Source organism: Cyprinodon variegatus, unplaced genomic scaffold (assembly GCF_000732505.1).
Source record: "Cyprinodon variegatus isolate N-32 unplaced genomic scaffold, C_variegatus-1.0 Scaffold414, whole genome shotgun sequence".
Lineage (NCBI taxonomy): Eukaryota > Metazoa > Chordata > Actinopteri > Cyprinodontiformes > Cyprinodontidae > Cyprinodon > Cyprinodon variegatus.
Window position 1 is genome coordinate 435,428 of NW_015150867.1, and position 11,636 is coordinate 447,063.

At 42.7% G+C, this 11,636-nt stretch overlaps 1 protein-coding gene across 7 annotated transcripts in view; it reads left to right on the top strand.

Moving 5' to 3' along the window:
• ncoa2 (nuclear receptor coactivator 2) overlaps positions 1–11,636 on the top strand; it is an 89,752-nt gene that overhangs the window by 57,907 nt on the left and 20,209 nt on the right. For all 7 annotated transcript variants that reach the window (XM_015388139.1, XM_015388141.1, XM_015388142.1 and 4 more), the window contains 6 exons: positions 389–566; positions 1,740–1,922; positions 5,324–5,425; positions 6,253–6,393; positions 6,839–6,986; positions 8,812–10,153. In XM_015388139.1, the coding sequence (XP_015243625.1) occupies positions 389–566; positions 1,740–1,922; positions 5,324–5,425; positions 6,253–6,393; positions 6,839–6,986; positions 8,812–10,153 (2,094 nt within the window). The remainder of the gene's footprint in view (positions 1–388; positions 567–1,739; positions 1,923–5,323; positions 5,426–6,252; positions 6,394–6,838; positions 6,987–8,811; positions 10,154–11,636) is intronic.

The window sequence follows — 11,636 nt, forward strand, 5'->3', positions numbered from 1 at the left end:
TATATATATATATATAGTCTTTTTTATGCTTCTTTTACTGTGAATAAACAGTGCTGTATCAATACCAATAAAAGTACCTTCCTGGCCCTTAAAAATAGGCTGCAGATACAGATTTTACACAGTATGTAGAAAGAATCAGCTGTTTTGATTGGCTTTCATGCTTTAAATGATAATAAAGCTGTAAATACAATAGATCCGAACCTAAATCTATTAATAAATCCCTGAGTGATAAAAGCTTAATTTATAAACTATATAGCTCTTTCAGGCTACCGACTGTAGGGTTGTTAACAGAGTGATGGTGATAACTGCCCTAACAGCAGGTTTATCATTGTGTGTGAAGTTTTTTTGTGGAGGAACCTTATTAACAAACCCTTTTTTCCTCCTCCAGGCCCTTGATGGCTTCTTCTTTGTGGTGAACATGGAGGGTAACATCGTATTTGTGTCTGAGAACGTGACCCAGTACCTGCGCTACAACCAGGAGGAGCTGATGAACACCAGCGTTTACAGCGTGCTGCATGTTGGAGATCACGCCGAGTTCATCAAGAACCTGCTGCCTAAATCCCTAGGTCAGCCCCAAGCTTATTTTCCCTGCCAACAAATGCTGTGTTTGGATCTTCTATCTTTCATCACCTTGGGTTGTTTTTATTAGCAATTTCACTTTAATGATAAGGTTTATTGTAGTCCATCTATGTTTGAAAGTTGGCCAGAGAAAGATTTAGCAAAGTGCGAAGATCCTAAAGGTTCTTTTTCTCTTTCGCTGATGCACGGCCCAGACTTTTTCCTCTCTCTTCTCCTCATCCTCCCTCGCTTTTCAGCTAATTAACTTCCTTTTTTTGGCTTTCTCTCCTGTCAGCAGCATCAGGCTCTTCCTACATTCTCATTTTGTGCCCTTCCTTCCCCTTCTCTAGATTTTTTTAATGCTTTTTTCTCTCATTCTCTAACACACACCCTGATAGTTCCTATTTTCTTGTTCTCACTTTCATGTTCTCCAGCCCACTCATTAAAATCTTGTTTTGTGCTTTTCTAATGTAAACATTGCAGCAGTTTTTGCAAAGCTAACCATAGTTTAGACATTTTCTAATTATCTTTGCCTCAAATTAACCTCAATACAGCTTTACTTCTCACAAGGTAATGTCTCATTAGGAGCTCTGAGTTCTCCTCTGCTGGTGCTCCGGATTGAGGTCTGAGTATCCAGCCATCTGGGTGGGAGAGCTGCACAGAGCAGAGTACCCTGTAAATGATCACTGGGCTGTGTCCCAGTTACTGGGAGATTATCAATGCTCTGAATGAGATCACAAACCAGATGGAGTGTGATGGGAGTTTGCTAGAAAGAAATGAGTTGGCCATACATGTCTTTTAATCTTACTTCTCATGTGTGTGCCCGTGTGAGTTATTTCGTCCCTGTGTAGGAGTTGGACAGAAGAAAAAAAGCTGGGCAGGGATGTTTTGGGAGGACATGCATATGAAAGCCTGGCTGTGATGCATTGCTGTGGACGGATGGCTCAGGGTTCCAACTGCTCATTAAAACTGATCTCTACCCAGCAACAGCTCGCCTCTTTTTGCACTTCCTCTGCTTGCGTTCTCCCTATGTTGCTCTCATTATGTCTTCCACATGCAGAGCACTCGCCTCCTCTCGACTCTCTCTTTGCATACTTCATATTTCACTGTTCACTTTCAGTCAGAGGAAACCGTGGCCCCTTTCAGATTGTAAATCTCCTTTGCTCCCCTCTCTCCTGCAGTCAACGGCGTGCCGTGGTCCAATGAGGGTCCGAGGAGGAACAGCCACACGTTCAACTGCCGCATGCTGGTGAACCTGCACAGCGAGAACCAGGACGAGTCGCACGAGCCCCAGCAGCAGAAATATGAGACCATGCAGTGTTTTGCAGTGTCAGAACCCAAGTCCATCAAGGAGGAAGGAGACGGTATGGAAGCAGGGAGGGAGGTGGGGGATGGAGACAGGTTGGAGGATCAGTTGAAACTAAAGAAGTGACCTTATAAGACAACCTTGAAACCATATGAGTGTTTTACATTTAGGGTATCAATTTAACATATGACTACATTTCTAGTACATTTACTGGTTTACGTTAAGGACGATAGCTATGGGTGCTTGTTTCTACATTTCTAAAAATGAGTGTGGAGTTGCATCGTCAGCAAATCTGTTTACCTCAGGTAACAAGTTGGTAATCCTTATTGCATATATAAAGCCTTCAGATATTTTCTTTTTTTGCAGTAGCAAAATTATACAATGGACATATTTCAAGTCCAGCCTGTAAAGTACATTTAATTGGTGGGGGGAATTTTTATCAAAGAAAACTTTTTCTAATAAAACCACTGCTTAAATTTTATGTTTTTCTCAGTAGTTTATATATTTTTTGATAAAACCTATTTAATAAAGTTGGACCAATTAGAGAGGGATCTATGTCCGGATGTCTTGAAGAATTTTCTTGCATTTCTGCATTAATTTAGCCTTGTGTTTTGCATCTTTTTTTTCATTGGTTAAAACAGCTAGTGATTACCCAGTTTTAGGTTTCTAAGAAAGATCGCTAGATTTTAATTTAAATTCCTCGACTATTTGAAAAGGTTTATGTTGTCTTGTATTATTACCAAGGGCCCTTCAAAGTTCAAAACATTTCTGATCCTCCGAACTAATCAATGAGACTGGGGATCTTTCCATTGTGTTCATCCTCATTTTTTTTCCCTCATGAACTGCATGTCATAAGGAAAGGTAGTAGCATGGGTCCGGTTCTTCCACAGTGCAATGATTGCTCTCCATTCAGGAAGAGCAGCCGTACAGGGGCTGACCTTCAAAGATTCCAATCAAGAGACGCTAAATTGAAGTGCAATTTCTTTTTAGTACATGTTATGAGTGGGTGATCTACAAAGATCGCAAAATGTTAAGATCTAAACCAATTTAGTTCTTCCGCCCCCCAAAAATAGCAGAGTGTGTGTAGGAAGTTTGAGAGTGGCCATTAAGGTGTAAAGCCATTGAGATGGAGAAAATAATAATTAGAAAAAAAAAATTCATAAAAGCCTACAAAATATTTAAGTGCTTTATTAACTATAGTAAAAGAAGTTGCAAAATGTTGCAGAGTTCGTACCCCTCTACATGTCTGTTTGGAGGCTCATCTAATGTTTTTCATAATCATGCCATAATGATTTTGTTTAATTGTATAAAGATTTTCAGCCGTTGCACTATATTAATTTGACCTGGCTTATAGATCTCTTTTTTATTATTATTACTCTACTATTGTTATTTTTGACAGTCCAAATATGTTTACAGGCGTCCAGAATCTGTCTTAATGTTGTACCAATGCCTCCTCTTATCATCAGAACTGCATATATTTTTGCATGTCACTTTGCAACTCGCTTTCAAATGTACCAAAAAACACGCAACACAGTTGAGCGTCTGATTTGGAAAATCACTTTGCACAGTACAAATGTTGACCTTTGCATATCCTCCAATAAATTTGTGAGCTTTGGTCATTAGAATATGATCTCTATATTGAAGACAAATGTGCAGTAAATGGTTTGCACACGCTGTCCTTGAAGACCTGCTTTGCGTGTGCAGACATGTTTGCACCCGTTTTAAGATGCACAAAACCTCTGAAGATCAGGCCCTTAGTTCCTTATAAACAGAAGGGAAAATGTCATGCAAAATGCTACAAATCCCTCTGGAAAACACAAAGTTTCAAGTAGATCTTTAGTCAAGTTAGATTTGCACAGTAAATTCAGTTCCTCAGATTCTTCTACTTCTATTGCACGATAAACAAAGGCAGATTTGATCATGTTACTCTTTGATTTGAATCTTGCACCCTGAGATCATCTTTGCAGTTCAGGAGATAAAGTACCATTAATATCTTTAAAAGATATCCACATAGGAGGAGCTGATAAAGACAAAATAAATTGGCCAACACTTTCCAAAGTTTCAGTTCAATTCAGTTTATTTCTACAGCGCCAATTCACAATATGTCATCTTTAGATGCTTTACAGTCAGACTGGGTAAAAGCTTCTGTCAATGAAATCTAGTTGATTTTATAGAGTCAATGATTTGCAAGACAAGGATGAGCTTGGAGCGATGATTTTCGCTTGCATTTTGTCGTCGACAGAGCATGGGGCAGAACCAGGCTTAGTGTGAACGACCTTCTGGGTTAAATTAGATAAACACAGACATACAAGAAGAGGGAGCTAAACAAAATAGAATAGAATAGAACTTTATTCTCGTTACACTGGCACAAGTAAAACATACGTAAGTAAGAAATGAACTCTCCGCATTTAACCCATCCCCTTGGGGAACTTTGGGCTGCCATTGTGCGGCCCCAAGGGAGCAGTGTGGGGGTTAAAGGTCTTGCTCAGGGACCCAGAGTGGCCGTCTGTGGGAGTAGCTCTGGGACCCAAGTTCAACGCCCTACCCACTAGTCCACCCCTCCCTTTCCCTAGCTCCACATGTGACCCCGTCCAGGAGATCCACAGCCAGGCGAGCTCAGAGCCAGAGTAAAAGAGAAAAGTGCATTAGAAGGGGGAAAAAAAGACCAGAGAAGCCGCTGTTATACTGTTAAAGGAAATGTTGAGGTTCTTCTGTTGTGCCTTTTAATCATCAGCTTTTGCAAGCTGTATTCTGGCAAACAGACTTAGAACAACTCGACCTGAAGGTTTGCGAGCCATTTTGTGTCAGGGCCCAATCAGTGGTTTTAGCTGTGGGAATCACTCCAGCCACAGACAGACACAGAAAGAAGGAAGTTGGGTAAAGTCAATGGAGATAAACATTTATGGCCAGACCTCCCACAAGGCTCCCTACATACATGTATGACTGCCTTTTCCACTCATCTATCTCTGTGGGGAACATGTGGGATTATGGATATTATTGGATGGCAGACATGTTTTGGGGGGTCACTCAAGTGGTTGAATTGACAAAGTCATTTCTACATGTGCTGCAGACGATTATCATTACTGAGCCATGTTGGGCCGGAGGAGGTGTGATGAATGTGTGATTGGACGTCAGTTAGAACCAGGCAGCGACACAGACGCAAACACTTGAACACACACACCTTTAAAAGGTCACACTACATCATTTCCCTCACCAGCAATAGCTGTTCCTCTCTAAAGGCGCCCTGATCCCCATGCTCATTAATAACTGTATTAATTATGCTGCCTGGGAATAACATGCATTTCATTATCGCTCCCTCCCTCTGTCGCTATCCTTTACGCCCCCCTGTCCTCCCCTCTCACTCCCTCTTCATCTCAGCTGTCTTACCCTCGTCCTCTTTGTTCCAACCTCCAAGTCGTCTTTTGTTTCCTATGTTCACTCACTCTTCTTTCTGCTTAGACTTCCAGTCGTGCCTGATCTGCGTGGCTCGGAGGGTCCCAACGAAGGAAAGACCCATGCCTCCCACGCACGAGAGCTTCACTACTCGACAGGACCTGCAAGGTACAAGAAACGACCGGACATACAGCAGCTAAAAGCTAATGCATAGAGCTCTAAATCTGAACCTTAACTATTATCTTTAACATATTAGTCTGAACGGAAAGAAAAAGAGATTTCAGATTAAAGAAATTTCCGCTCCAAAGAGCCTCTAATTCAAAATCTCTATTCCACTGTTTGGAAAGGCCCCTCCTGATTGAACCAGATAGTTAAACCTCTTGTCTGCTCTCTGGGAGGTAAAAAAACAAACAAAACAAAACTGGTGTATCACCTGGCCTCTGATGTGCTTACGCTGTTTGTGTGGTATGCACACCCACAACCACATCACAAAAAACACACACTCATGGTTAGTTGGCGACATATAGTAATTTCCTGTAGTTTCCCACCCAGGCTTCAGTAAGTGTGCATCAATGTAAGCCTCTACTTACTGAGCTCTCCTTTAGTGCAACACAGATGACAATTACCATCATTTGTGGAATTCAAGATACATAGCTTAGCGTTTTTCCTGCTTAGATGAAAGAAGCTACTATACACCCCATTGTGGTGTCTTTCATCCCCTTAGTGGTTGTTTAATATGATGTATGGCAATAAACGGCTCCTGTTATAGGCTGACAGGTTGGCCTCAGTCAAGCTGGAAAGAGTTTGTCAATCCTTAAAATGATTTTAAATTGCACCTGCTCGAGTGGCTAGTGATAAAAACGCCATGAGTGATGAGTTGCATCAACACAAATATCCTAGATGCTCTTGTTAAACAAGGTGGTAGTTCAAACGGGCATAGACATTTATAGATGCATATGTCAGCAAATTGCATACGCTTGTCCTTTTGTGATTAGGTAAGATTACGTCCTTGGACACGAGTCTACTGCGAGCGTCCATGAAACCGGGCTGGGAGGATCTCGTCAGGCGCTGCATCCAGAGGTTCCATCTACAGAACGACGGGGAGATGTCTTTTGCCAAGAGACATCAACAAGAAGGTAATTACTTTGGACATCTTTAAAATTAGAAAGAACCTGTAATTCCTCTCTTGCTTTGCAGATAGACCAGTATAAAGTACAGCATGATTGGTAAATTGAAGGAAAATATGTTGCTTGAAAATAAAGAATAAATCTGAAATTTGTTCCACGCCGTTTTTATTTTTATTACTGTACCAACAGTGTCTTCTGCCTTTGATTTTAGAAAGTAAATGTCAAAATGATCTCTTTCTTTCTCCCACACAATTGTGCAGAAATTTGTGGTTCTCTTTGACAAATCAAATCATTCAAATACATTTGTAATGTTACAAAATGGGGAAAAAGTTGACAAAAATAAATCAAAAACCATCACCTTAGATGATTTAAGTAATCATTATTTCAGTACCTCAATAAGCACATTTTTTTTTAAATCAAATGTTTTCTTTGCCCAATCCTGCCGTGTCTGCAGTGCTCCGCCTAGGTCAAGCATTCAGTCCCATCTACCGATTCTCCCTTTCTGACGGAACCATAGTTTCTGCCCAAACAAAGAGTAAACTGCTGCGCTCACCTGCCACCAACGAACCCCAGCTCTACATGTCCCTGCATCTTCTACAGAGGTATGTCTCCTTTTCATTAACCGACATGTTTTTGCTTTCATTTATATGTGAAGAGGTAAAGATCTTTAATCGGGCTCATCAGATAGCTGAGCTAGTGACATTTTTTCAATCGAAATGCAATTAATTTGTCACTAGGTTCCTTGTTTTGCTTCCACTTGGCACTGATTCTCGATTCAGAATTTTTTAAGACAATGATTCATAAAAGTGTACGTTATAAATTAGCAAGTCTGGATGACCTAGGCCGTTTCTCAATATGTGTACTTTACGTTGTCATCGGCCTCAGCCCTAGAAATGCTCCAATTTACAAGAAAACAAAACAGAGAATGGACAAAGTCCCCGGATGTTGTTCTCGCTCTCCCTCTTTACCAAGCATGCATCAGAGTAGGCGTGTGCATTTCTCCCAGCATGCATGGCGGCAGGGGACTAGAATGCACTAGAACTTCCAGGGGACCTCTCACAGAGCTCAGAATATTAAAAGTTGTTCTTGTTTTGTATGTAAAGTATGTTTTAGGATCGTTTGAGGCGAGAACATTATATTTTTAAGCTTCCTATAAAGTATAACGTTAAGCAGCACAAACATATGGTGTCACGCACAATGCTGTGGATTCTTCTTCTCTGATATTAGGTAGTTTCTATATTCCTGTCTATTGTTGATGCCCCACCCTAATTGATAACACTTATTTTAAGCTTGAGCCTTGGACTAATTCAATTACAATTAATCTGCAAAGCATTATTGCTATAGACACAACTGCTTGTGTCTGTGTGTCTAATCTGGACCAAATGTAGTACATTCAAATTAATTCACTTTGTTTCCAATTGTTGGTCGCTGTGCCGCAGATGCACTGAATTTCCCCCTTGAGCAGAGGTCTGCAACCCTAGTTTTAAGATCCACTGTCAGCAGCTCAACTGTCATGATCAAATATCAGCAAAATCAAATGGCTGGCTCTTAACCAGACCTTTGCTTAACTTGATGGTATGCTGAGGAAGTAAATCAGTCATTGGAATAAGCTGTGTTGGAGCAGGAATGCATCAAAAATCTTCTTAGGATCAGGGGTTGGAGGGACGAATCAATTATTTCCTATTCTATTCTAGAGATCTAATTCACAGCAGCTGGCACTTTACCAGACATACTGCTCAAATTTGTGTTCAATTGTTTAGGATCTGTTAGGGCATAAATTACATCAGATCAGTTCATTCAGTTGCATTTCAGTCATGCTGTCATATTCAGACTCCTATACATTCAGGTTCAGGCCATAATATTACATAATAAAGTTAAATTAGGATAAACCCTCAGCAAAAGATCAAACTATGAGTTTGTTCCATGAAAAAATACTTAATGGCAGCAACAGCTTCTTCACTGAGGAAATAGACAAAGCTGCATACAAAACACAAGTTGGTAGAAATTTCTATGAATATAGTTGATCCTAACTTTTTTCCTTGACTCTATCTAGAAATAGAATTATGACATCAAAAGTAATGTCTGCAATTTCAGGTTTTATGCAGTTCTTTACAAGTGTTTGACATTTTATGTTTAGAAGTTTTGTCATTTTAATTCTTATCCTTCAATATCTTGGAAGGATTTTTGTTAACCTGTTGAGTAAAAAGAAATGGCTAAACAAGATGGACTGGAACTAGTATAGACACAAAATGTTAATTACATTAGTAGCTCTCTATGTGGCTTCTTCCAGGAAGGAGACACTGCTAAGTGTAAAAGCAATAACCAGGAACGATTTCTGTTGAGGAAAAATTAGATAAAATATGATGACAGTTATTTAGTATTTTAGAGGCGATATTTTCAGTAACTGTGTGTTTGTGTTTTATTTAGGGAGCAGTCCGTGTGTGGGATGGGTCAGGACATGTGCAATCAGGAAACAGGGATGGCCCCCAAACCAATGAACCCTTCCACTCCCTCCATGACTCCACCAACCCCAGGCAGTTTGCCCGGCTCAGGGCTTCAGGGCCAAGACACTACGATCAGCAGCAACAGCACGCCTTTCTCTCCCGCAGGCCCGGCTGGTCCCAGAGAACCGGCGGCCATGGGTGGCCATATGCAAGGCTACCGTTTCGGCTGTCCGCCGCCGCACCCTAACTACACTGTGGGCATGCAGCCACCACAGCAGGGCCCCAACTGGAGGATGAACAGCCCCTCTCGTGCCAGCCCCAGTCCAGCCGGAGGGCCCCACCCACCTCAGCAGAACTCTATGCTGTCCCCCAGGCACAGGGGCAGTCCCGGTGGCGCGGGCAGTCCTCGCGTAGCTGGAGGCCTACAGTCGCCCTCTCCTGTCGGAATGTGTGGCGGTGGCCCTGGAAGTGTTGGCGGCAGCACTACAGGTAGCGCCCATCCTAACAGCTACACTAGCAGTTCTCTTTCTGCTCTGCAGGCCCTCAGCGAGTGCCACGGGGTAGGGCATGGACACGGGCCCTCTCATGCACATACGCTAGGCTCCCCAGACCGGAAGATAGGCTCCCCAGCTGGGGTCACACCAGGGTCGGGGGTAAGTCCTCACATGATGTCCAAACTCGGAGGAACCTCGAGTATTTCTGGTGGAGCAGGAGACTTTGGACCTAACTCAGAGGTGAATCAGGGACACAACCAGGCTGAGAGAAACCAAACGGAGGCCAAGGAGGAACGCGAAGGGTCCCTCGAGGGTCACGACGGTCACAGTCGTATGCATGACAACAAGGGGAACACAAAATTACTGCAGTTGCTCACCACGAAGCCAGAACCTCTGGAGACGCCCCTGTCCCCAGGGGCCGGAGGAGAGGGAAAGGACCAGGCTGGCACCGGAGCGCGAGGCGGCCACGCGGTCGGGAGCGCTCACGCCACGTCCCTCAAAGAAAAACACAAAATCCTCCACCAACTGCTTCAGAACAGTACATCCCCTGGAGACCTCCCCAAACTCACTGCTGAGGCAATGGGCAAAGAGCTGGGCCAGGACCAATCACAGGGTGCCGGAAACACAGTGTCTGGGGCAGAAATCACTCCTAAGCAGGAGCCGCTGAGCCCTAAAAAGAAGGACAATGCACTGCTGCGCTATCTACTGGATAAGGATGACACTGTAATGAAGGACAAGGTCTCTAAGCTGGAGCCCGGGGAGGTGAAGGTCAAGGAACACCCCCAGGTCAAGGTGGAGAAACAAGATGCAGGATATGATCGTGCTGAGCAGGTCAGTGTTTGCCAAAAACTTTACTCAGTGTCTGTGTTTTTCCTTGGTAATGTACACTCTCTTTTTGCAAAGAAGAGGAGGGTCCGATTTTAGTCTCTAAAATTGACCCACAGGCACCTATAGGCTTTGAATATCTAAGTGGTCATTGTGTTTTATATCGTAACAGAATGTAAAAGAAATAGAAATACACGGCTGTATTTATTCAGATTTACAGTTGTGTTATTTCCTGTGAATTTCCTGTGCCTGGTCTTTATTAAGGTACATAAACACATCTGGTCCTTTCAGCGCCTTTGTGTTGGCAGTGAGCACTAAGGGAATCTATCTGCCAGCTTCAAACAACTGTGACATTTGGAGGGAGCTCCCTGCGGTTCTCTTCAGCCATTTGATCCCAGTTGCATTTGGCCTGAGTCCCCAGGTTTGGCAGAGCTGCAGGGAGGCTCTGCACTAAAACAGGGGGAAAAGGAGCAAACAGTGAGAGTAAGACTCTGTTGACTCAACAGGGCAGAGATTTCAGACGGACTAACGGTTTTGCCCAGTTTCAGTAAAACTCACATTCGTACAAGAAGCTGCACTGCTAAACCCCAACGTTACCTAGAATTAGACTAATGCTCCTCCTGTTATTCATCTGTTTCTCTAATTTCTTTTTAAAATAGTAGTCATGGTTTTGTGTAAAGGCTGCATACATGAAGCAGAAGTGAGCATGATTTGCTGGATAATGAAAGAACACTGTAGTGAACAAAGAAGAGAGATGAGAAAGGTGTAGATACCCCCAGGAGAGCCCAGCCTCGGCATGCAGAGTGAAAATGATGAGCCATATGCTCCTGCATGTTCTCCCTGCTGCCATGGAGATGGTGGGCAGAGCATGTGCTGTATTTGTAGAGGGGGGGTGGTTGAAGGTTTTAATATTGAGGGTTTGATTTTTGCGGAGGTGCAAAGCTATAACCTAAAGCCGAACGATGAAATGAATTCTGGTTTTTAGAAGCAATAATTAAGTTAGACGGTTGTTAAAGGAGTCGTTCCTCCAGTCAGTGATTGCTCATTCCTGTTCAACAGACTTCATTAATGAGTAAAGGAAAAAAATGTCTCTTGCTAATTTATGACTTTATTAGTATTTTTATGTGTGAGTGGTTTTCTATGCTTCTCCGGTGAATCGCTGCCTGACCATGTGGGAAAGCTGAGTGAACTAGCTAAGGAGTCATCCTCTCCACTGAACACGCCCACTGCTTCCTCGCTGACTCCTCATCTTCCTCTGCCTTGCTCCTTCCTCTTCATCATCATCATCGTTTAAGGAGCTGAATTATTGATGGCCAGGGCAGAGCTAAATGAGAAATCAAATTATGGCTGTGGTTCTCTATAGGAGCTTGAATCTTATGATTTGATCAACGATCAGTTGGGTTTTAGGTGACAATGTTAAGGGTGGTGTCTCCATCTTTGTTCTTTTTTTGCCTAAATATATATATATTCCAACTCAAAGCATTTAGAT